The sequence below is a fragment of the Syngnathoides biaculeatus genome, chromosome 16 (genome assembly GCF_019802595.1).
Source record: "Syngnathoides biaculeatus isolate LvHL_M chromosome 16, ASM1980259v1, whole genome shotgun sequence".
Lineage (NCBI taxonomy): Eukaryota > Metazoa > Chordata > Actinopteri > Syngnathiformes > Syngnathidae > Syngnathoides > Syngnathoides biaculeatus.
Window position 1 is genome coordinate 11,816,772 of NC_084655.1, and position 25,060 is coordinate 11,841,831.

The window sequence follows — 25,060 nt, forward strand, 5'->3', positions numbered from 1 at the left end:
GAGTACCCGTCTGCATCCGCACCCACACAGCACACAGGTCCCAGCCCCCTTAGCAGTGCACAAAGCCTCCATTGTGCAGCACAATGCTGGCCGCCCCCTCTGAATTTCCCATTTACCCTCTGCTCTCTTTCCCTCATAACTCTGCCCTCTCTTGCTTTTGCACAACTCCTGTTCACTTGTTCTGTGCTTTTCAGCCAACTTCCAGCATCCTTCTTATTTACTTCAGAGTTTAATCTTGCTACCAAAACTACTGATAATGTAGACAGCAATGGGGGTCCCTTTTAGTGTGCGCCCCCTTCATTGAACTGTACAGTTGGCATCACATTTATCCCTTCAATACTAATGTACCTCAACATTTTTGCTCATTCCTCTTCTTTCCTTTCCATCTGAAGACATCCATCCATCCATCAATTTTCTGAGGCACGTATCCTCACGTGGGTCATGCTGGAACCTATCCCACCTGAACTGGTTGCCACCCAATCACAGAGCACATGGAGACAGACAACAGTCGGACTCACAATTGCACCTCGGGGCAATTTAGAGTCTCCAATTGATGCATGTTTTTGGGATGTGGGAGGAAACTGGAGTGCCTGGAGAAAACCCAGGCAGGAATGAGGAGAACATGCAAACTACACACAGGTGGGGCCGGGATTTGAACCCTGATCCTCAATACTGTGAGGCAAACGCTCTACAGCCGTGCCACCGTGCATTTCCTCCTGTTTTGACATTAAAAAAAATATTTTTACAGCATGCTTGTCGAAAGATTTATTCTAAGTAGCCTGACATCCTCTTAACAACAAAGATAGTCCCTAATATGTAATGTGAACACTAATTTATGATTCGGGCTAAGATAATTAATCCAAAATACCCATGACTTTACTCCAAAACAAAATTAAAAAATAAAGTTTCAAAGTACTCGGGAATGAACAAAAATACTGTATGACATTTACTGGTTTACTTTTATAAATGGTATCATATGCAAAAGTTACCTAAGTAGCCTCAAAGATCAAACCAGAAATTATTTTTATTTACAGTCTTAACAATAGTCCTTATTGTTGATATCGTTGAATATTATGGCAGAGAAAGTCCAGAAATCAAATACACATTGCTTATCAACATTTAACTTTTCTTCACTGCTTTACAATGATCGCTTTTCGGGATCTAGAGTCAGTCAAAATTTTTCTCGGCTTTGACAAAAAAATTCAAGATGATCACTAAATAAGAAATTCAAAATGAAGAAAAAGCTGTTGAACAGTTTCCATGAGTTGTTAAAACTGAGTTTAAATCATACGCAGTTTTGGTAGCAATCAGTTTACACTTGCATGTCTCAGTAGTATCTAGACAAGGTATCTGATCCAGAGATATAAAGACATCTTAAATTATAATACAAACAATCACATAAACTATGATGACACGAAGAACACCCACCAACCTCCAATAGTTTTCTTCAATTTGACCAAAGTGTACACCTAATCCTGTTTCTGCAATGCAATGCAATCTAGTGATGAACATGTACATTTTTCTCTGAGAACTTAATGAAAGTGGGAAAATGCCTGCATTGGTCAAGAGTGGGGAAAAATATTATCCTTTATCACAAACTACACTGTTTTAGATCAGGAAAAGCAGATGGCTATAAACAACTAATGTGACCAAATCAATAGATGATGTAGAAACTATCACAATGACTCAAAGAATGTTGAAATATATTAGCGACTGTAATATCAGATTTGTACGGGAATAGCAAAGCACAATGCAACGTTGTCAACAATGAAGGGGGCATACCACAGAAATACCAGCCGTATCCTAAAAGCAAACTTCCAAACTACTCTTGCTATGTTTCCGTATAAAAAGGGTAGGAAATAAAGACTAAAGAAGACAGATCTGTGGTTGTATTTTTCATGTTAAGCGAGGGGCGACCGAAATGTCTTCAAGGATGTGGGAAATTCCTCTCTTCCGAGCCACAAGGTTTTGTTCTTGGAAAAAGACCAAATGAGGAATGAAACAGTGAGTGATGCAAACAAAAGGCACAAAAGAGTAAGACCAGCTCCTTGTGTAAGAAAAGGAGGTACATTTGCAGTTAGAAACTAGGGTTGTATTTTTTTTTTAAGGCTGTTTTTTTCCCCCCCAGCATGAACTAGCCCGGGTTGGTTGTATGCAACAAGTGTAAGGACATTCACTAACACAAAGGTCCCTTTTTCATGCCTGCTAAAACATTGTCACACAACAAGTGACACGTCTATCTGAGGTTCCTGGGCATGGTTATTTTGGTTGCACGTGCGCGAACACACACACACACACACACACACACACACACACACACATGCACACACAGTATCCATGGTGATGCACTCCTGCTCAAAGAAGTACTTCTGTGTGTAATGGCCTCTTGAGACAACTTGACCGTGACTCAGCATGTAGAATTTAGCACGACAAGGTATTTATCGAGGGGACAGTGATGACCTCATTCCAGTAACCACCGTACCCCCTGCCCCTCCCTGTGTTGAGCAGTGGCTCAAAAGAATAAAACCACCCGCGGGGAAAAATGGGGTCGAAAAACAATGGTGGCTCGGGGGCTGTCCCATATCGAGGTAAATGTCTTCCATCATGTTCATAGGCTGAGAAAGGTTTAAATATAAGATTTATATAGAGATTTATATACAAGGGGTAGGAAGGTACAGGTAAGCCATGGTATTGTACGTACTTCAAGTTTTGGGCCACAGTGCATTCTCATTGTGTTATTTCCTCCCTCAAAATATGCATTTTGTAGTGTAGGGAATAATATACTGTAATCTCCCCAATATGAGTATGTATATCTATCTCTCTATATCTTGTGAGTAAGGAGGAAAAGAATTAGAACAGAAAAGGCAAGAAAATAAACTCAAATCCGAGGAAAACAAATCTTAAAAAAATAACTTCCAGAACTACACAGCACAGATCTTCACATGCAGGGGGTTCTGTTTGAGAAACTGGTGCAATGTGGTTTTATATATTGGCCATGATCAATCTTGAGTCATGGCTTCAGCTGTTTGGACATCCAACCAAACATCATACAGAGAGCAGCCTCAAGGCTGTAATGACAGGGAGCTGAGAACACATCAGCCACACACACAAACCTTGCAGCTGTGAACGTAACAAACACCACAAACTAAGCCATTTTTAGCACGCTTATGACTACGAGTGATGGCATTATATTCCACAATAGCGAAAAGGGAGCAAAGTGAGCGTCTACTTGACTCTAGTAATTTAACATCACATTAGTGGCTGTTACAGAGCATGTCGTAAAATAGATAGCTAGTGGGTTTTGAGTTTTAATCCATTAAGGAAATAGCATTGTTTTTAAGGGTGAACCACGCTGTATTGAAAACAGCTACAAAAAAAAAAAAAAAAATCATTCATTGTTCCTTTATGCAACGATATGTTGAAGCCTGTACTTTTATGCTGTTTTCTAAATTGCATCCTACAACTACAGCCATTGTTCAGAGAGAACTTTCCAAAACAACAGCGGGATCTCATTATTAAGGGTCTGATGAAGACACAGTGTGATGGATGACCACAAACTGGATATCCCTCTCAAATTTAGGGAATGACAAGAAAATGATCAGGGACGCTGGGTGACATGTACACTACCATTAAAGGAGGAACCTTTGACACTGATGGACAATAATTACAGACTGTGGCTCAAGTGTAAGTTTTGAGTGCAAAGTCTTGAGAATTTGTAAGCTAGAGCTCACTCTCATTCTCTGGAAGCCTCGCCATTATGAAACTTGAGCTCCTGAAGGAAGCCCTTTCACTAACCACATGAGAGTTTTCAGCATCTGTGATGTGATGATAGAGTGCATCTGGAAAGTAATTACCACACTTTTTCTACATTTTGGTACAGCCTTATTCCAGCTATCCATTTTCTGTCCCACCTATCCTCACTTAGATCACAGGCGCGCTGTAACCTATCACAGCTATCTCCAAGCGAAAGGTGGGGTACACAATGAACTGGTCTCCAGACTATCGCAAGGCACATCGAAAAAAAACAACCATTCACACTTACTGTACAGTAGTACAGTAGTAGAGGGACTGGAAAGAGGAATAGGAAAAACTTCCCAAAGATAAATTGTGCCAAACCTGTGTTGTTGGAGTCAAAAAGACTTCAGACTGTCATTTCCGACAAGTGTATCAACAAAGGAATGCGCATAGGCTGCGAATACTTACCGTCACTCCCATTTGACAGGCCCGATCACGCTCGCGCGCCATTGCGCTCGCAAATCTGCAATGTCGAGCATGAAAAATCACGCGCCTAAAATTTGTTACGAGTAGAAAAAATAGATATTGAAAGACGTCTCTCCTTTTGTGTAGTCTTGACATTAATTTACGTGTTTATTTCATAAACACTGGTAACAAAACAAGCCTGATCCTCAACAATCAGTAATCACGCAGAAAAAGGAAATGCAAGTTAACCGTACTGAGCATGTTTGGAAGTGATGCCGAAAGCGCATGTTGCGAGCTGCTTCATGGATTGCGAGCCCATTTACATTGAAAGTCATAATGAGCCATGTCAAAGGAAATACAGTTACACCAGGGGTGCTCAACGAGTCGATCGCGAGGCAGTTTTGATTGATCGTGTGACGGCGTGCCCAAAAAAAAAAAAAAAAAAAAAAAAAAAGACAGAGTATCATCCACCTCGTCGCTTGATTCAGGTGTGGCAAATACGTAGCGCGCACGCACATAGAGGCGCGTTCGAGGAAGCCGGCCTCCTATTTACGGCAGTCGTGGCGATGCGCACGTGCACCTCCACATTCCCGGCCACCCCCTCCCCGCCGGTCGATCACAAGAGGCTGACTGCTTGAAAAGTAGATAGTAAGTAAGTAAGTTTCTTGTGGCTTGTCAGATTAGGGGTCGCCACAGTGTGACATCTCAGATGAAACGCTCATATTTGTTTGGCACAGTTTTTACACCAGATCTTGGGGGAAAAATTCTGGGCACCCCTGAGTTACATTGAAAACATTTCTGGGAAATAACATGGGTTATGTTTCAGTATCTAAATATAATAAGTATGAGATTGTGATTTATTTTGACTTTATCTAAGTTCTAATGTTAGACTAGTCTGTCCATAACATTTTCCACCGTGGTACTGCATTATCTTGAAGTCGATAACTTTCCCCCTCTCCATGCTTTAGGAAGACCAAGATCATCTACTGCTAACTTTCATCAATGGCTTGACAATAGATAGTGCCGTAAATTACCCAAGATTATAACAATACATCATGATGAAATGAAATGATTTGATCATAGGAATAGTTTTGAAATTGAATGTCCAATGACCTCTTTAAAAATGTCTGTCTCTGTCTGTGCAGTGTCAAAGAAATTATGATTATGGCATTAGATAACAATATACTCGGGTATAGCAACTCAGTAATTTATTTTATGGTCTTGAGATTCCATCCCTAATCAGAGCCGCAACTTTATATTTGCGGGCATGACTGACCACACCCGTACATTTTTCAAATGTGAGTGACTGTACATATGTACATATAAGGGATGCATTAATCCCAAATTTTTTTCAGACTGAGTAGAAATATTCATTTATTTTTTCATCTTCTATTCCACTTATCCACAATAGCGTTGCAGGCGTACAGGAGCCTATCCCAGCTATCTTCGGGACAGACAAAAACAAATTAAAATTCCCAATCACACCTATAGGCAATTGACATTGTTTCCATTCATCTATGTTTTTGGGACGCAAACTCCACACAGGCGAGGCCGGGATTTGAACTCCAGTCTCCAGAACTGTGAGGCAGATGTGCTAAGCAGTCATCCACGCTGCTGTGGGTACAAATATGACTCATCGCAAGGGAGCACATTCTTGGGCAGCAGCAACCATGAATTTTGAAACACTTGGCTAAAAATTCTACTCATCTGCTGCTAAGAAATATATTGTTCACACATTCTTAGCAACGTAAGAAATCAAAAATATCAGAGTACGCTCACGCATGGCAGCAATGTCCAGTTCTAAAATTGTCACTAACATTGAGAGCAAAAATGTCTTCACAAATCTGACGAAAGAAAGTCTTACCTTGAAGCATACATCGGTATGCTGACTCCGAGATGGCGTAGATGTGAGGCGGCATCTCGTGCCTCTTCTTCCCCCGGTACATCTCAATGATGTTCTCTGAATAGATGGGCAAGTTCTTGTAGGGGTTGATGACCACGCAGAACAAGCCAGAATATGTCTGCAGAGAGAAAATGGAATAAGACAAATACTGAATCAAAAAATTACACTCCCGGGGGAGTTATCAGTTATCAGACCCAGACCACACAAGTTCACATCTTTTTGTTCTAACACGACAGATTTAGTTACCATTGGTCAGAAGACGTTAAAGTCCTTTAAAAGTGAAAAAAAGAATGTCATATCCATTTTATACACTACTGAGAAGAATATAGGTAATGAGCCTGGCAAATTTTAATGACTTAAAAAATTGTCATGTAAGCACGCATATAAAAATGAGGCTGCATCCGCCTAACTAGTCTTTTTTTTTTTTGCCCCGACGGAAGCCTCTCGGCAGTGCAAGTATGCATGAAAGATTGCATGGAGTTTGCGGGAAAAAAAAATAATTCTCCATAATCCATCACGGTGAGAAATAAGATTCTTTGGTCTGATAAAACCAAGACAACTTTTCTCCTTTAATTCTAAGCGGGATGTGTGGAGAAAAGCAGGCACTGCTCATCACCTGTCCAATGGAGTCCAAATAACGAAGAATGGTGGTGGCAGCATTATCTTTTCGGGGATGTTTTTCAGCTGCAGGGACAGGACGACTAGTTGCAGGTAAGTACAGGTATACCCTAGAGGAAAACCTTCTCCAGAGTGTTCCGTACATCAGACTGGGCTGAAGGTACACTTTCTAACAAGACAATGACCCTGACCACACAGCTAAAATAATGAAGGAGTGGCTTCAGAACAACTCTGTGACTACCCTTGAATGGCCCAGCCAGAGCCCTGACTTAAAGCCAATTAAGCATCTCCGGAGAGACCTGAAAATGGTTGTCCACCGACATTCACCATCCGATCTGAGAGAAGTGGAGAGGATCTGCAAGGAGGAATGGCAGAGAATCCCCACATCTAGATGTGAAAAATTTGCATCATTCCCCCCCAAAAAACACCTCACGGCTGTATTGTATTTTTTTTTCTGTCAATAAAGGGGGTTGTCCATAGATTATAGAGGGGAAAAGAGATTCTTATGAAAACGGCTGTAATACAAAGAAGAGCGAAAAAATGTAAAGGGGTCTGAATACTTTGAATACTACAAATTACATGTATTATTATGACCATTGTACCAACCATTTAGCCTGTCAGCGATTAACCTACTTTCTTACTATGGTGTTGCAATTGACGATGTCATTGGCCCAGTGATTACCCGTGAGAATGTGTGTGTTATGAGAACCCGTCAGTCTCAGTTTTGTTGTAGTCTTAATTGACCAGAGAGGAGGAGGACAGAAATGAGTGAGAGGCCCTGGTGGGGTATTACTGCTTCCTTTTTAACAGATGCTATAGGGGTTTTGTAGTTGACCTTTGTTATTCATTCTATCGACTCTGGAACCATACAGCAAAGCAGAAAAAGAAACCTAATCTGTTAACAGTGTTACGATGTATGTACAGTTTCTGGAAAAATCTTTTTCGGTAATTGCCCAACTATTTTGGAGACCTCCATTTTCTACATTCTACATTTACGCACCCTGCTATTAATTGGCAAGACGAGAGTGCAGCCAGCTGTTTATTGCCCATTGAACCATCACACATGCTGACATATGTATCATAATTAGAGTCGACTGTGAAAGGACTTCCAGCACGAAGCAAGGAGCCAGACAGCATACTGGAATTGTTATATAATAGCCCAGTGCTGACTGGAGCCCCTAAAACAACAACAAATGATGCTCTGTACAAGAGACGCAGATGAAAAAGGAGACCGCTGTAGAAAGAAATGGACGAAGCAAAGAGGGGCTGGTCAAAACAAAGACGGGAGCCTAATGTCATTTCCAAAGGTCTAATTCAGTGGACTGGATCCCCAGCAGAGGGGCATAAAGCTAAAGCAAGAAACCCAGTAGGAACTTTATTTTTCCAGCTGATATTGGGTCTGATATAACAATGGATTTTTTGTTTTTAGTCGATTCCTGGTGCGGACGAATGTACGGTAGTAGCGCTGCTGTTGAGAGGCTATCTAGAATATCAGTAGAACGTCAACCTTACACTGTAATTTGACTTCAATGAGTATTGATATTTTTTCAAACTGTTTATAAATAGACCATGAAATTCAAGTCGGGTATTTGTACATCCTCACCTATGCACCTGTAACGCTCTCAGGGTCAATTACTGTCATTCAAAATGAATCTTTTATTTTATTTTTTTTTACCTTTTGTGGCCACTGTATTTCATTTGTTCTGCCAACCTGCCTGAAGACAGACTCTTTGATTAGGGGATACAATGTAATATGTGTAAATGGGCTAACACTCTCCCTTCCTCAACACTGTACACCACAGTTGTAGTTCCTTAAGAAAATTTGAAAATATGTTAAACCTCAGATGGCAAGGTGGTGCAGCTGTAGAGCGTTGCCCTCATAGATCTGAGGACCAGGGTTCAAATGCTGGCCCTCCCTGTGTGAAGTTTACATGTTCTTCCCATGCCTGCGTGGATTTTCTCCAGGCCCTCTGGTTTCCTCCCACATCCCAAAAACATGTATTAATTGTAGACTCTAAATTGTCCCTAGGTGTGATTGTGAGTGTGATTGTTGTCTGTCTCCATGTGCCCTGCGATTGGCTGGGCACAGTAGTTTCGGTGTACCCTGCCTCCTGCCCCTTGACAGCTGGGATTGGCTCCAGGACTCCCAAAACCCTTGTGACGATAAGCAGCTCAGAAAATGGATGGATGGATGGATGGATGGATGGATGGATGTCAAACCTCAGATGTAATGCAGTCGCTATGTCCTTTGCATGAGTGATAAAAGTGATATAACGCTCACAGGACAAAGATACTCATGGTAAAACCTCGCTAGTACGGTACTGGCGGGAGCAGGCCATACAAATAACTCAACATAATTCCTAGCACCATCCAGGAAAAGGAATCTGATATTTCCACTGTGAAATCAGACCCAGGGTAGGGGTTCCTGTGGCCTGGTAACAGCTGAGCAACACACAGACAACAGCGGACATGACAGCCGACCCCATCTGGCATCTCTGGACAGGACATGGATATGCTACTCTCCACTGGAGTGGAGAGGCCACTCTGTGCACCACGTCAGGGCTTTCATGCCACTAGTCAGTGTGCCTGTTGTAAAGAAGACCTTCACCGTTCCCTTAATAGCACTCTCATGTGTACATGTCATAGCAACGGGAAAAGACACAACAGAGCAACCTTTGACATGACCCCTACAATTTATGCATGGAATCAAATCACACTGATGGCAGGTGTCTTCTGCTTCCTAATTCTTAGGTTTAGATTCAAGAACAGGCTGTCTGATCTCACCAACAATCTATCAGAAAAGATGTTCTGCTTGTTCACAAATTTGAATGTTCAAATTATTCTTAATTCAAAACAAACAATTCAAGAATTGTGACGTCAGACAGCATGAAGCCCTGTGCAGAATATAATGGATGGGAGGCACTTTTTGTTTGAAACATTGTCACTTAAAAGCTAAAATAAAAAAAAGAGAAGAAATATGGTGACACTAACAAGCAAGCTGAAGTGGACAACAGAAGAAAAGCACACAGACAGATGGACAATAGGACAATCTTTTTGTCATGGAAGAATGCTGATGCTTTCTGACAGCTGAGGCTTATCCTACGATACAAAAGCCTGCCTGTTTCCAAGCTACTGTGGTCCGGCCCAGTGTAGTAGAGCTCTGATTAGCTTGTGACACACCACCTCGTCGAAATAAACCCTTCCAATCAAGTATGTAGTCACCCTCATTCGGTCTAGATGCTACAACAGTGACCGGCACCTAAATGACGGCGTGCGTCAAATGTTGGCGCTATGACTCAAATGCTGAACCCTTCACCTAAATTTTAAATCCGCGGCATGAGAAAGGGTTAGAGGGGCATTACATCATGTCTGCGCTGGATATAGTTAAACTCTGAGGAGGTAAGTCAAACAATTGCACTAGAAGTTCTTCCTGTCAAAAAAAAAAAAAAAATCCCACTAAATGAGAACACATGCTTCCAATTTGTTTTAGCCAAAATACTAATTAAAAAGATCCTGAGGTGAACATGAGCCATGACAAAGCACAGACCAAGCCACCTGGGTATTAGAGCAGTGATTTCTAACCTTTATAGAGCCAAGGCACATATTTTACAATTGAAAAATCCCACGGCACACCAACAAAAGTAAATGTCACCAAAAATTGATCGATTCATTATTGTATGTACTTCGTGCCCTCTAATGGAAGAGGATTTTTTTGTTCTGTCTGTCATTGTGCCTAAATAGATGATTAAAGATACATTATTTCTTGGAATAAATGTTTTTTAGCAATTACATAAAATTGGATAACTTCCCACGGCACACCTGCAGAGCGCTCACGGCACACTAATGTATCCCGGCACACTGTTTGGGAATGACTGTATTAGAGGTTTATATTTAAAAAAAAAAAAAAAAAAAAGAAAAGAATTTAAAAAGGGATCTGGGATTCAAAGTATAAGAGAAATGTGAACAGTTGCTATGTTTTGATAGCAGTGCTGGAGGAAATATATAGATCCATAACATAAGAAGGCATGATATATCCATCCATTTGTTTTCCATACTGCTTATCCTCACTAGGGTGTTTTAGGCCAGGAACAAAAACCTACACAACATTTTTTTACTGTATAGTAATATGGGTGCATATGGCCTCAAAGAAGTGCTTAAATTGTCCTCTATCAGTCCATTCCTTCAAGGTTTCTCTGTACAGTAAACTACAAATACACGAAGCACCCACAACATTATGACTATTTGCAATAGAGTTGGATAAAAATATCAATTCAGCAATGCATTGGAATTTTTTTTTGCTCCAATTCAGCAAATCTGAATCAAATAATCTCTAAACCACAGTGAGGCGCTCTGCTTATGGTTCGCGTTGTCTGAACAGAACCCAAACAATGTCGACTCAAGCAAACAGCGGCCTTATTTACGTTTACAGAACAGCGGTTCAGACACGTCATGAGTGTGGATATACTGTATAACGCATGAAAGAATGCATCACGCATAACAAACAATACACACCAAAAAATCTTGTTTTATATCGTAAACTAGCCTGTTAATTCTTATCGCATAAACTGCGATTGTAAAGTGCACTAAGATCTTTCGACAATTCTGCTCATAGTCCCTGAATGATTTTCCCTCAGGTGATAACCAACCTAGATTCTATTCCTGAAAACTATAAAATGGGTCACGATCAGAGAAATCTAGAACACCCAAAAAAAAAAATGTTCCGTTTATAGTGACTGTACATTTGTAGATACAGTACAGTGTAATACTTGAACAGTACTTCAATATAGTCTGCATTTCACCCAGGGGGCCTAAAGAGAATAGTTCAGATGAAGAGAGCAGTGGTTTAATCCCAACCTAGATTTACTACACATGTGCAACATGTGTGGTGAGGAAGTTCAACGACCATCCTGTTCCAATTTCTCAAACACAGACTGATAAATAAAACATACAGCTGTTGCATAACAAATGGCGAAAGGTCAAAAGTGGTGTGCAAGAAACAGTAAATACTGTATGAGATAGGTTTGAAGCTTCAACACCACCACATGAGAAATATACAGTTATGAAAAACTACTAAGAGGGCTCGATTACTCACATATATGAGTCCAGAGTAGTAGCGGTCCTTCAGGTTGTGTAGCACAGATGCCTCGTTCAGGCAGGTGAGCTCGGCCATGTCCTCCACCTTGCTGAACTTGGGAGGGTTCATCTTCTGGATATCATCCTTGTTGATCACCACCTTTTTACCATTTTCAGCCAGCTCCACCACAACCTCCTCACCACGCTCCTCACGGATACCGGCCCCCTCAAAACCATGGCGCTCTGAGGGAACCCAAACCAGCTTCTTGGCTGTCCAGTCAGCCTGTGTGGCCGGGTTGTAAACCACGGCACGATCCACAAAGAGGTACCGCTCCGGGTCCTCTTGACCACTTCGATGGGACATCTTATGTTGGGTTGATGAGAGCAATGTGGGCACCTGTAAGAGATAAGTGGTAAACCCCAAAATACCACCAACATGTAAAAATTGTACACTCACTACCCCAAGGTACATATTTAGTTTATCTTGACTGGTCATCCAAATTTTTCTGGGTGCTAATTCAAACTGTACTTTCCAATTTTTGCTTTTGAATGTTTTTTTTTGTACTAAAATGATGTCACATGGAAGTACGTTTTCAGTTACATAATAAACTATCTTTTTTTTTTTTAAACAATTGAATGCACCCAGACCAAGAAAAAAAATCAAAACAGTATGTACAGGATAGACAAAATAAAAATCAACAGCTCATTGTGGTGATGGTTGCCATGTGTGCCTCACAGTTTTAAGTTGCTCAGTTTGAATTGCATTTTTTGCCTTCTTGTTTGGAGTTTGCATCCTTTCCCCATACTTGCGTGGGGTTTCTCCTGGTAATCCTCCCACAGTCCAAAAAGATGACTCCAAATTGACAGTAGGTGTGAATGTGAACGGTAGTTTGTATGTACTCTATGTGCCCTGGGATTGGCCGGTGACCAATCCAGGGTCTGTCCTACCTCTTGTCCAAAGTCAGTCAGAATAGGCTCCAGCTCAACTGCAAACCTATGTGAGGTTGGTATTGTCAATGAGAATCTGTTATAAATTGCCTTATGTGGCTGGAAAAATAAAGGATAAAAATGAATAACGAGCACTAGAGATATAGAAAATAGATTATTTACACCCACACACACCCATTAGTTAAGGACTTGTACAATCTACTCAGGTCCATTAATATTGACCTTCTCATACAACTAAATGATGAGAACAATCCAAAACACGTTCATGCAAAAAAGCTCGAGTGTACATCTCATCCCACTTCAATCTCAGAAAATATCAAAACGATAACACCAGTTGTTTTCCACATCTGGACAACTGTACTCATGCCCACGTCCACCTCTGAAAATACCAGAAGAATATTAGAGATGGTGCACACATTAGGCTTTTCCTTTAGGGAAAAAATGGGAAAGAATTTTGAAGTGGAAGTTGCCATGAGTCGAGATGTCCACAAACATTTTGTTGACAATTGATGATGGTTTAACGAAATTAATCTTTTTCTCTACAGTAAGCACCTGTGGAGAAGAAAAGGCTTGACGTGGACAGGTTATTGCTTGGGTCATTGTTTTGAGATTTACAGAGGTTTTACTGAACATGAGTAGAGATACAAACACAAGTTTTAGTGATGATTGATTGCAGTTTTCAGAGATATTAAGCGACATTAAGCTTTTTGACAATCAGTTCCACATCATGTCATCTGTCCATGTTTCCTCCAAATCTTATCCTTTTCAGGGTCATGGGAAACTGGAATCTATCTCAACTGACTTCAGGTGAAAATCAGACAACACCCTGAACCGGTCGCTCGTCAGTCACATCATATAGAAACAGATAAACATACACACTCAAATTCACACTGTCAGTTAGTGGAAAATAGTATGGAAGTCACGTGTGTGAACCAATCGACAATATTTGACCCTATTTAATTACATTCAAGTTTTATGGAACTATGGGAGGAAGGTGGAGTACCTGCAGAAAACCCACCCAACTACAGTGAGAAAATGCACTGTACTGGTGGGCCTTGGCAGAGATTGAAACCCAGACCCTCTCAACTAACCACTACGATCACAGTAATTCCTACAAAACAACACATCCATGGCAGTAACAATGAAAACTGAAGATTATTTTTTTTGTGAAGCCAAATCTCTGATACAGCTCTATTATTCGATGTGTACAGTGTACCAAATATTCTGTCCAATCTGATCATTTCCGATAAAACTTTGCTTTTCTTTGGTTAAAATTTGGACAAAAGAAAACAATCCAGAACACGTTGGAAATTAAGAGATAAGATAAAAGTTGTCAACAAGAGAGTTGAGTGCAGAGTGTGCATGAGCCGCAGTGTGCCCGTTTGGACTGTGTCATGATCGTTGCGCATTGTGCGTAACTGCGCCGCTCCGTGTACCCTCAACGGGACACCGATACGTTATTAACTTCACATAAAAAAAAAAAAAAAAACATCTACCTAACCGTTGCCATTTGGAACACACAGGAATCGATTGTAACGCACGAGCTGGCTGGCAACTTCAAAACATACGGTTAATGTGAACACATTATGCATTGGCAAAACCCAAACTGGCGACAAAAAACTCGTTGACCCATTCAAAAATATATATACATATATGCGATAGGAATTAAGCATAGCAAAAGTGAAGGAAATGGATAGTTAATAGTGCTGCGTGGTCGTATCATGTCTTTAGATTTAAGAGACAAGCTCATGAGCCGATAACGGTTCTACCTGTTTGTTTAGTTTCACCCAAAGTGCACTCTTGCTGCTAGCTTAAACTGCTAATTATAGCGCAGGCTGTGTCCTCTAATTCGAGTACATCTGATTAACAAGTCTGAAAGAAAATCAGACAACAAACGAGCATGCAAAGCTGCCTTCTGAACCCGCTCACATCATAGGAATAACGAGCCTCGTCCAACTAAGTTTGGGAGAGAACCTCGACCGCGCCGCCAGCCGCCCATCATCATCATCATCCATATACGGCGGGTGACCTCGGAAACTCACCTGGTGTCGTTCCGAGAAGCTCGAGTGCGGTTCCCCACGCAGTCCGCCGTGCAACTGATGCGCAGCCGCCGTGTAACGTTCTGCTCCTCGCGCACAATGGAGATGCGGGCATGTGTTTGGCCTCTGGCATGCAATCGCACCACAGAGGAGAGGCAGGGCTGCTGCTGTTGCTGCTGCTGCTGCTACGACACAGGGGCCCCTCCTAGACCCGACAGTGACCGCCGCCGCAGCCCCCGCAGCCCCCGCCTACAACGGACTCCAAATTCACTTCACTGCACCCCCCAACTGATAAATAGTCACTGTCGGTTTGGCTGTCAGATACTGTAAAACAATTCTTTCAGTGGAAAAGAAGAATGGCAACTTTGGAAAAAGTACTGTCACACTTTAACCGTGCTTACTTTTTAACTTTTTTTTTTTAAAGGTATTGTTTCAAAATAGAAGTAGCTACTCATTTAACTGACTGACTTTAGAAAAAAAGGATTTTCTTGTTTAAAAAAATGAAAAAAAAAAAAAAAAAGGTACCAGTGGTTGGATGTCACAATACTTTTACTGTACTTAAATAGATTAAGGACTCTGAAGGTTGCCTCGGTTATTTTTCCAACTTTTTACTTTTACTCCATACAATAGAAAACATAGCTGTACTTTCTACTCCTTTGTTACATGGCTTGTAACTTTTTCCAACTTTCGTGGATGACATAACACAAAAAACGAGAAGACAAATACAATCGTTGAGCTCTCGATTGACTGACAGAGATCTTGGGGAGCACTGACGAAAGTGGCACAACAGTGAGGAGAAGCAAGATACAGGTGTTGTATATAAATGACGTGTGGTTACACGACGCACATCCGTAGAGCTGCTTATGGGCTCCAACTCACCAAATACTCTACAGACACCATGACTTGACAGTCCCTTTAATCTTTCATCTTTTAATGACATCACAACTGCCAATTGGGCCCTTAACCTAACGGTCCACACAAAGAGCCAGCACTATTTCAGTGCTTAAGCACATTTCAGATCTGTACTGATAACTTTTAGTTGACTCGGTACTTTAACCATCATCAATTTTCCAAAATTGTGTACTTAGTGTGAGTACTTTTCCTACCTCTAAAAAGACTGAAATGTAGTATTTCTACTTAGTATAGTAAAGTAAAACATGCAATTATTTGCTGCCAGACCTAGATGAACATTTCCCACAGCACACCTGATGTGCTCTCACGGGACACTAATGTCCGATTTCATTTAATCGGTCCAAACATAAACCATCCATTTTCTGAACCAATTATCCTCACAAGGGTTGTGGGAGTGCTAGAACCTATTCCAGCTATCATCGCGCAGGAAGCAGGGTACAATCTCAACTGGTTGCCAGCCAATCGCAGGCCGCAGGAAAAACAACCAACCATTCCCACACACAGTCACACCCAAGGGCAATTTAGAGTATCTAATTAATGGATGTTTTTGGAATGTTGGAGGAAACCGGAGTGCCTGGAAAAAACCCACGCAGGCATGAGGGGAACACGCAACCGCCACACAGGCAGGGCCAGGATTTGAATCCTACTCTTCAGAACAGCGAGGCAGACTCTCTTACCAGTGTTGCCGAACCAAAATATAATTTAGTAAAAAAATAAAGACTTGGTTTATCCGGATACAAAGAGTGACAGGCTGCAGGGAGAACAATTAAATGTTCTTCTATGAGATGGCAGAAGGTACAATTATCCAGTGTATCCACCTACCACTATTTATACAATAGAAAAGCGTGTATTAAATTCAAATGCCCCAAATTTCACGAGACCATCCATTTCCATACCCACACAAGTGTCAGGACCTGTGGGAGGAAACCAGAGTGCCTGGAGAAAACCCACACAGGCATGGGGAGAACATGCAAAATTCACACAGGCGGGCCCGGGATTGAACCCGGGACCTCAGAACTGTGAGGCTAACGCTTTTAAGCTGAGCAACCGTGCCACCAAGATCATCATTATCTTGATAAAATACTTCATTTTTTTTTGTCTTTGTTTTGGTTGTGTGCCGAGATAGTAAAACATGTGCTCAACAGAGGGTTAGAAACAGAAAAGTACATTGTAGGTTTAAGAGCGTTCCATTCCGATGGTGGCAATATAACCCAAATATGTAGTCGGAATGAATGTAGCCGATTATTAACTTAGCCTAACGTGATAGTAGAATAATATAGTAATTGCAGCAAGTATTTGGATGAAAAACATCTATGGCATAATTCTAAAACCTCAAATGAAAAATGGGAAGTAAAGCGGTAAGTAATTGTACCTTCAAGTGCCATGTGTTGACGTATTCTTAAACCACATACCATTTGTAACCTGAAAATCCTAAACCGAGGACCAGCTTTCCTGCACTATTCAGAGTAACAGCTCCCCCTGGGGTCAGGAAAGAAAGAAAAAAAGAACATTTGATGAAAGTTTCAAGTGGAAGAATTTTACTCCAGTTGGAAAAATGCAATGACAAAAGGCTGTTTGTGTGGAATTAAAAAGTCATATCTTTCCAAAATAATGGGAAGAAAACTGGGTGTCGTCATAATCCAGTTTTGACTTGAAAAAAACATTTAATGTTGCGGTTATGTCCAGTCAATAGGTCCAGTCAATAGTCAGAGGCCTTTGCGTTTGCCTCTGAAGGCAGCGCCGCCCCTCTTCTTCCCGCCTCCTTGTCTTGCTCCCGTGCCTCCTTTCACCTTCTTCCTCACGCCACTTGCTTGCTCAGTGTCATCCTCGTCGCAAGCACGGTTTCTGTTTCTTTTTCTTTTTTCACCTTGTTCCTTCATTTCCTGAAGGAATACAATCAAAATGTCATACAACATTTAGCATTTCTAATACAGTCGTACTATGACGAGGGCCTGAACTGCCAAATATTTCGAGTTACGAAAGGTAAACTAGGAAAAAGAGAGTGTGGCGGAGCAGCGGTCGTTGGTAGACAAGGTTCCGTGTGCTGCCTAAAAAAAAAACAGTGGCGGCTTCTTTTCATTTTTTACAGTACGTATGTGAATTGTGCCATTGGATGTAACAACCAGTCATCCCCCACTCATTGAACCCACCTTGCAAAATAATACAAACTGAATAGCTATATGTTATACTTCCAATTTGCATTGGATTATTCTTTTTTTTTTTTTTTTTTTTTTAACGCGGGATGCAGAATATCTGAGAAGAGACTGCATCAGTGGTGCACGATTGCACTCGCACACAGTTTAGAGGGAACATTGGCTGATGTCTTTTTTTTTTTTTTTGGCACACCGTCCCGCTATCGACCAAGACTGCCTCGGGATGGATTGACGCGTTGAGCACCCCTGACATAGGGGGCCCTTGTATGTGATGATTCTACGAGATTTTTGAAGGACAGCCAGTGGGGGATAAAAAAAGATGGCTTCTTCAGAAAAGGCAACTGTCGCAAAGTCATTATTACTGCTCCATCCTGTACATGCATTGCTTAGATGTTACTGTACGCATGTATTTCTTTCGGCTTGTCCCATTAGGGGTTGCCACAGTGTGTCATCTCAGATGAACGCTCGTATTTGTTTGGAACAGTTTTTACGCCGGATGCTCTTCCTGACGTAACCCTTCTGCATTTATCCGGGGAGAGAGTTGGAGCCTATCCCAGCTATCAGGGACTTTGGTGGGGAGCTAAGGGGTTCTTGGGAATACGTATAGATTTAAGTCGCAGTAAATGGCTGTGCCCACCCCCCCATCGAAGCGTGTCTGCATTTCTGATGATGACTTCAGACAGAAAATCCACAGCCAGTGCAGTGCAGACAAAGTGAGTCATACCCTGTTATTGCTGTACTTGTATGTGTCAAGCATCTTCACGGGGAGCTATGAGATCTTCAGAGAAAGGTTTTGTTTGCAGTAATTACTAATATTGCAGTTTTTGTTTACACTGTAATTATTGCTTTATTATTTTTTTAGCTACAGGAATACAAAATAATGCTTAGTGACCTTTTTACAAAGGATAAGACAAGGCATTTTCGGTGTGGCACCAAGTGGGAAAGCAATCCCAAAAATGAAATGCATGCTTGATGCACACATTCTAAGATCATGCAACAATGCCGACTCACCAGCCTGGCAAACCGCTGGGCTTCGCTGACCCTCTCCACCAACATCATCACCTCCTCCTCGTGGGTGGGGAAGGCAGGAAGTTTCTTTCCTATCAGGCTTTCAATTCTCTGGAAAAGCTCCACATCATATCTGAGGAGGGAAAAAAAAAAAGGGTTCGTGAGTTGGACAAAAGTAGTTTGGTATGAGCACATAACCAGCAGTTGAAATATTAATGAGTTACAACATTCAATCACGTCTTTTGAATCGATTCACCATCTAGCCCCTAGAAGGCACAAAATCTGTAAGTGGCCGATGAACCATAGAAAAAAAATGGAGGATATATAACGTTCAATTAAAAAAATATATTCACAATATTAATAAGAAAAGTTCAGTGAGGTTTGTTACCATTTCCAAGAGGAAAAAGTTATTAAGTTGACATGCATCTTCACAGTCTTCATGCACGCTACATTCACAAATACGTTATTGGGGTATTTTATTGCTCAAAAAAGTGAGGTCACAAAATGTATGATCACAAAGAAATTGAAATTATTAACAATACCCTGCCCAATTAAGGACCAGTTTGTAAGTTGCAAGATAAACATTCTGGATGAAGAGAGATGCTGATAAAGACAAACAAGAAGTGCTTACTGGGTGACAAATGTGATAGACTTCCCCGACCGTCCTGCTCTTGCTGTCCGCCCGACTCTGTGAATGTAGTCCTGTGTATGGAGACATGCAAGAATCAGATGAAATCTACATACTGTAAATTCATGAACTCTAGAAATAAGGTGGCGAGGAGATTGACAGCATGACGTTACCTTCGAGTGTGTTGGGATATCGTAGTTGATGACGCAATCAACGTGCGGAATGTCAAGTCCTCTGGATGCCACGTCAGTAGCCAGCAGCACTGACCGAGACTTGGCCTTGAACTTGTTTAGCGAGCCGAGACGTTTATTCTAAAAAAATGAAAAGCGTATGATGTATTGAAAATACTATACGAGAACGTATGCTGACATGAACGTAATACAATCAGAGTGGCAACAGCCCAAGTACAACACAATTAAATATCTGTTTGGACGGGATAAAATGCTGAATGGATTGTTGTGTTACCAAATAAAAAAAGTGGAAGTCAGTAAGAACACACTACTAACAAAACATTAGGGCTATTGGGTGAAATATAAGGATAAACCTAAAATGCACTACTATCTTTACAGGTGACTGCGATTTGAACTCGTCTGATTTTATGAATGCAACTTAGTGTTTTGTTACTTTTATCTCCACAACCTGATGGTCTCTAACAAGGACCTGAACGACAAAATACACAAAAACTGCATGATCCATGAATCAACCAGTACATTTCCTTGCTCGATTAGAATTGTTATCTTAACAGTTCCACTTATTGGTATTTCTTAACTAAAACACAAACAACCAGCACAACCAAGAAAATAGATATATTTTGTTCCAAAAACGAATTTGAAGGTAGTAGAGCTGTAAACCCCCCAACAAACTCAGTACCGAAATTTCCGGCCTATAAGCGGCGATTTTTTTCCCCAAACACTTTCAAACTTGCGTCTTATGCGGTGATGCGTCTAATTTGTGCATTTTTTTCTAATGGTCGCAAGGGGCCACTTGAGCTGAAAAGGTAAGAGTAAGACCAGTGGAATATATGTCCCGAGGAAGTGACTTTTACATGTATTTTTTTTAACCCGCTCTGTTAGCGCTGCGCTAGTTTTAGCGCTGTGGTAACGTGTTGCTGCTGTGTTTTACTGCCGTGTCTCAGTGATTTTTACTGGTATGTTTTTTTTTTTAACCGGCCCTGCTAGCGCTGTGCTAGCGTGTTGCTGCTGTGTTACTGTTGCATCTCAGTGATTTTTACCGGTGTTTTTTTTTTTTTTTTTAACTGGACCTATTAGCGCTGCACTAGCGTGTGTCTGCTGTGTTACTGCCGCATCTCAGTGATTTTGGTATGTTTTTTTTCTGTTAGTCCTATACTACCGTGTTGCTATTGTGTAGCTGCCGCGGCTGTTTTTTTTTTTTTTTTTTTTAACCAGCCCTATTCGTGCTAGCGTGTTGTTGCTATGTTAAGCTTTACACTTTGTGTACCATCTTTCTTTGTAAATATCGTGTTTCAGTGTGGGTTTCAATGTGGGCAACTGCGGCTTATGTATGTAGCAAATGGTATTTCCTTTACAAATGTACATTTTGAGGCTTGTAGTCCGGTGCGCTCTGTAGGCCGGAAATTTCAGTACATTACATTTTCCTCTCACAAAATACTGTAATTACAAATCTATGTAGCAAGCAAATTTCTTCAGACAAAAAAAGTGAGTGTGATGATCTACCTGACTCATCTGACCATGAAGAGGGATGGCAGTGATGCCAAGGTTCCTCAACAAGAGCGCCACCCGCTGGGCACTGTTGCAGGTGCTGCAGAAAATGATAAAGGAGTTTCCAGCCAGCTCGTTCAAGATGGACACCAGATAACAGTCCTGTCAAACATGGGAACAAAGCACAAAAATAATGTAAGTAATGACCACGGTAAACAAGTCGTATATTGTCCGTTAAATGTTTGCTGAGGAGTGAAAGTAAAGTAGCTTGTCTAAAGAAGGTATACTACCTTGTACTTGGATGGTATGAAGATGTAATACTGCTGCAGTTTTTCTACTGTCGAGTACTTGGTAGAAACCGCACACTTGACTGGGTCTTTCAGAGCAGCCCTCTGTAGTTTCTGGACCTGGAGGCAATCAAAAGGAGGGTCATTGTGCGTCACTGTGTATCACTTGCGACCAATGATGGCAAAATTGTATTTACCTTTTTGGTCATTGTTGCCGAGAAAAGGAAGGTGCGCCTGTCCCTGGGAATCACTTTTAAGATTTTGTCCACCTGATGAAAATAAACATACTCATGTCAGAATTACTTTATAACCATTGTCAGTGAAAGTATATTCACAAGTGGGACATTTTCTGGGTCTCTCCATACTCTCTCCATACAATAAAACATGAAATGAAACGTGAACCCCATTGAAATTGCTGTACAACAGCAACAAATTCAACTTATTGGAGATGTATAATGACCCACCTCAGCCTCAAAGTCCATGTTGAGGATTCGGTCTGCTTCATCCATGACAAGAAACTTTATCGCTCGCAAGGAGAAGCCCTTTGTGTTCTCCATGTGGTCTATCAGTCGACCGGGTGTGGCTGCAAAAATATTTGTGGTTTGTATTCAATACTTCTACAACACAGGTGTCAACAATACAAATGGACTTGTCTACTTTCATTTTTTAACATCTTTAACTTTGAACTGGAGTTACAAAATATCCAGTTATTCCTCATAATCTCCAACGTAGTGGAAAAACACAACTGGGAAGCGACTCTTGATTCACATCCCAAATAATGGTCCACTCAACGAAACAATGGTACTATGTAGCTTTTGATGATTTATGGTCTGACAGCCCTGTTGCAAAAGAATATATTGTCTTACCAATGACAATATGTGGTTTCTTGGCCAACACCAAAGACTGCGACATCATGTCAATTCCTCCAACTACAACAGCTGCAACAAAAAAAATTTTTTTTTTTTTGAGCCAAGAATTATTTTCCATGCTTTGTCCCCCCCCCCCCCCCTTTTTTTTTAAATAAACGTACCACACTTGATGCCAATGCTTGAACCGAGGGCCTCAAACTGCTCTGAGATCTGAAAGGCCAACTCTCTGGTGGGAGTGAGCACGAGGGTATGAAGCCTCTGGGGTGAGGCCAACAGTGATTGGAGGATGGGCAGAGCAAAGGCACCCGTCTTTCCTGATCCAGTCTCAGCCAACCCGATGACATCCTTACCTGCACAGCACAAAGAAAACGACAAATATATCAATATAACAAGGCTTTACACAATCAGTATTTCTGGGGACACCACAAAACGGAAGCATGCATACACACGACAACAAACTCCATTTTCTTCTTATCATACGGTAAACAAGATCCCCTCGTGCTGTCATAACCCAGGTAACGAGAGTATCCAGTCGCGTTTCAGCTGACCAGATAAAGCCCAATCATCGTAAAAAAACAGGATGCGGTGTTATCAGAATACAAGATTTTATTGCAGTCGTCTGATATAGTGAGTTGTTGTTTTCCTTTCGGCTCGTCCCTTTCGGGGTCGCCACAGCATATCATCTCAGATGAACGCATATACATGTTTGGCACAATTATTACGCCGGATGCCCTTCCTGACGCAACCCTTAGTGCAATTGTGGAAAAAGCAAATTTGTCTTGTAGTCTGATCCATGCATTATGTGTCATCTCGTCTCTCCCGTGGCGCCGATATTTATTTTTAAGTAACTTTATGAGCCGTCAGATGTTTACAGTACCATGTCAAAAGACAAAAAAAGCCTTTAGAAAAAATACCATGGAAAATTAAACTAGCTTTTGGATTCAGATATACTTTGTACGATAGCAACGGCGAGTAACTTTTGTGAAGCCGATCAATTCAGTCAGTGATCGGATCAATGAACTACGACATTAAAAGGGATCAGCCAAAAATGTCAATTATCAGCTGATTACAGTCAGGCCGATAAAATCAGTGTTAAGTCTGAAGATAATACCACAAATCTTTTACTCATAACTCCCACACATCACCTCACTAAAAAAACTACAAAATCTGTGACTCAAATATATTGATAACTATCCCTCCATTATTGTTGTATTATCACTTATGACCATACATATAAAACAATAATTCAAACAATCTGCTACAATCTACCACAAATATCTCCACTGGATGAAAAACAAGTGCCAAAATATAAATTAACCTGCAGGATAATATGCACATTGGATAATTCCGTATAAAACCAACCAATAATTTTTTCATACATCACTGAGAAATGGTTGGCTATAAAAGGAAGACTGGAACAAAACATTTTTGTTCTAAATCTCTCTTCAGAGAGGCTAACAATCTTTCAGCTCATGACAGAGACCTTTATATCTTAAACATCTACCTTTGAAATTACACCGACATGGAAGTCGAGTTTGGTATAATTTCAAATCTATTTCATACTCATATATTCAATAGTCAATCTGAGAGGTGAAGCAAAAGTTTGTCTTTGATTTTGCATGAAATGACATATTGACACAAACTATGGCATCTCATTATGAAGATCTAAAGACACAGCAAACAGGCAAGATAAAAGCAAGACAAAACATTGATAACTGACAATTATAATAATAGCATTTTAAATAACCATGGTTATTTGATGGTAATTTAAAGCTAGGCAACAGAAAGAAATATCAGATAGAGTACGACTGCTTGAGATGTCTCATCTAACCTTGCAGTGCCACTGGTATAGCTTCAATCTGAATCTTTGTTGGACTCTTCCATCCCAGCAGATCACATGCCTCGCAGAGTACATCGGTGACACCCTATCAGAAGCAGGGAATTAATTCAACGTGTAATGTTTGGATTTATATTTGCCAGAAGGCGCCAAACTTTGTTAGGCACCCGTTTTGGAGTAGCAGGTGAAAATATTGTGAAGACATTGGTTATACATTAACGAATCGGTCTATGATGCTGCCTGTCGTCGAGGACACAAATTGTTCAGTCTTTTCATTCAATTGCAGTAAACCTACTAGGTCTCGGAAGGTCTTTGTCGCCTCCTGATTTTCGCCACTGTCGTTATTGGTGTTATCATCGTCACTACTCGAATCTTCGTGCTTTTCTGTGTCTGTGTTTTGCATCGAGCTTCCCTCAGCGGCGTCCGCCATGTTTCCTTTTGCCCCAACCAACGTGCCTTCATGCGCGACAGAGCGCGGAAGCGGAAATACGTCAGTGAACGGACCGTTTCGTCTGACGCCATATAACTTCCTGTTTTGAAACCGGTCGCCATTTTGGATGGTTGAATTCTAGTAAACAAACGTACCTGAGCAGAAATCAGTTCAGTAAGGCGCACAAACGGGGGCGCACTTGTAGTGAAATGAGTATTTCTGACAAGTTTACCACCAATGACTGTGGTTTTTTGAATCGCTTGATTCCTGGTGATGTTGTACTTGCCGACAGATGTTTTGATGTGGCTGAAAGCATTGCTCAAGCGGGTTGTGAACTGAAAATAGCGGCATTTACGAAGGGTAAAAGCCAGCTGTCTGCTAAAGATGTGGAGCAAACCAGGAGGATTGCTCATGTGGGGCTTCATGTTGAGCGTGTGATTGGTTCGGTGAGGAGTGAATTTGACTGTGTGGTGTTT

At 41.1% G+C, this 25,060-nt stretch overlaps 2 protein-coding genes across 5 annotated transcripts in view; both read right to left on the reverse strand.

Annotated features, from left to right (window-relative positions):
• LOC133513948 (myosin-10) overlaps positions 1-15,126 on the reverse strand; it is a 47,120-nt gene extending 31,994 nt beyond the window's left edge. For 2 of the 4 annotated variants that reach the window (XM_061845067.1, XM_061845064.1), the window contains exons 1-3: positions 14,785-15,126; positions 11,814-12,191; positions 6,065-6,221 (exon numbers count right to left, since the gene is read on the reverse strand). In XM_061845067.1, coding sequence (XP_061701051.1) covers positions 6,065-6,221; positions 11,814-12,158 — 502 coding nt within the window. In that variant the 5' untranslated portion in view covers positions 12,159-12,191; positions 14,785-15,126. The other 2 variants (XM_061845066.1, XM_061845065.1) reach the window with 2 other exon arrangements.
• Positions 15,127-15,404: 278 nt separating this feature from the next.
• Positions 15,405-24,637, reverse strand: ddx47 (DEAD (Asp-Glu-Ala-Asp) box polypeptide 47). Its single transcript, XM_061845068.1, has 12 exons — positions 24,450-24,637; positions 24,149-24,242; positions 22,479-22,667; positions 22,315-22,386; positions 21,913-22,031; positions 21,646-21,717; positions 21,452-21,568; positions 21,177-21,323; positions 19,656-19,793; positions 19,486-19,556; positions 18,858-18,987; positions 15,405-17,576 (listed from the first exon to the last, which is right to left on the reverse strand). The coding sequence occupies exons 1-12, from the start codon at positions 24,582-24,584 to the stop codon at positions 17,400-17,402; spliced, it is 1,461 nt and encodes a 486-aa protein (XP_061701052.1). The 5' UTR covers positions 24,585-24,637; the 3' UTR covers positions 15,405-17,399.
• Between the last annotated feature and the right edge of the window lie 423 nt (positions 24,638-25,060).

Bases quoted from the DNA above. Each gene is read 5' to 3' on its own strand.
- ddx47 (XM_061845068.1), bottom strand. From the start codon at position 24,584: ATGGCGGACGCCGCTGAGGGAAGCTCGATGCAAAACACAGACACAGAA. The intron at 22,032-22,314 runs GTAAGACAATAT...ATATTTTTGCAG, and splicing joins GAAACCACATATTGTCATTG to CCACACCCGGTCGACTGATA. The intron at 19,557-19,655 runs GTAACGTCATGC...CTCCATACACAG, and splicing joins ATATCCCAACACACTCGAAG to GACTACATTCACAGAGTCGG.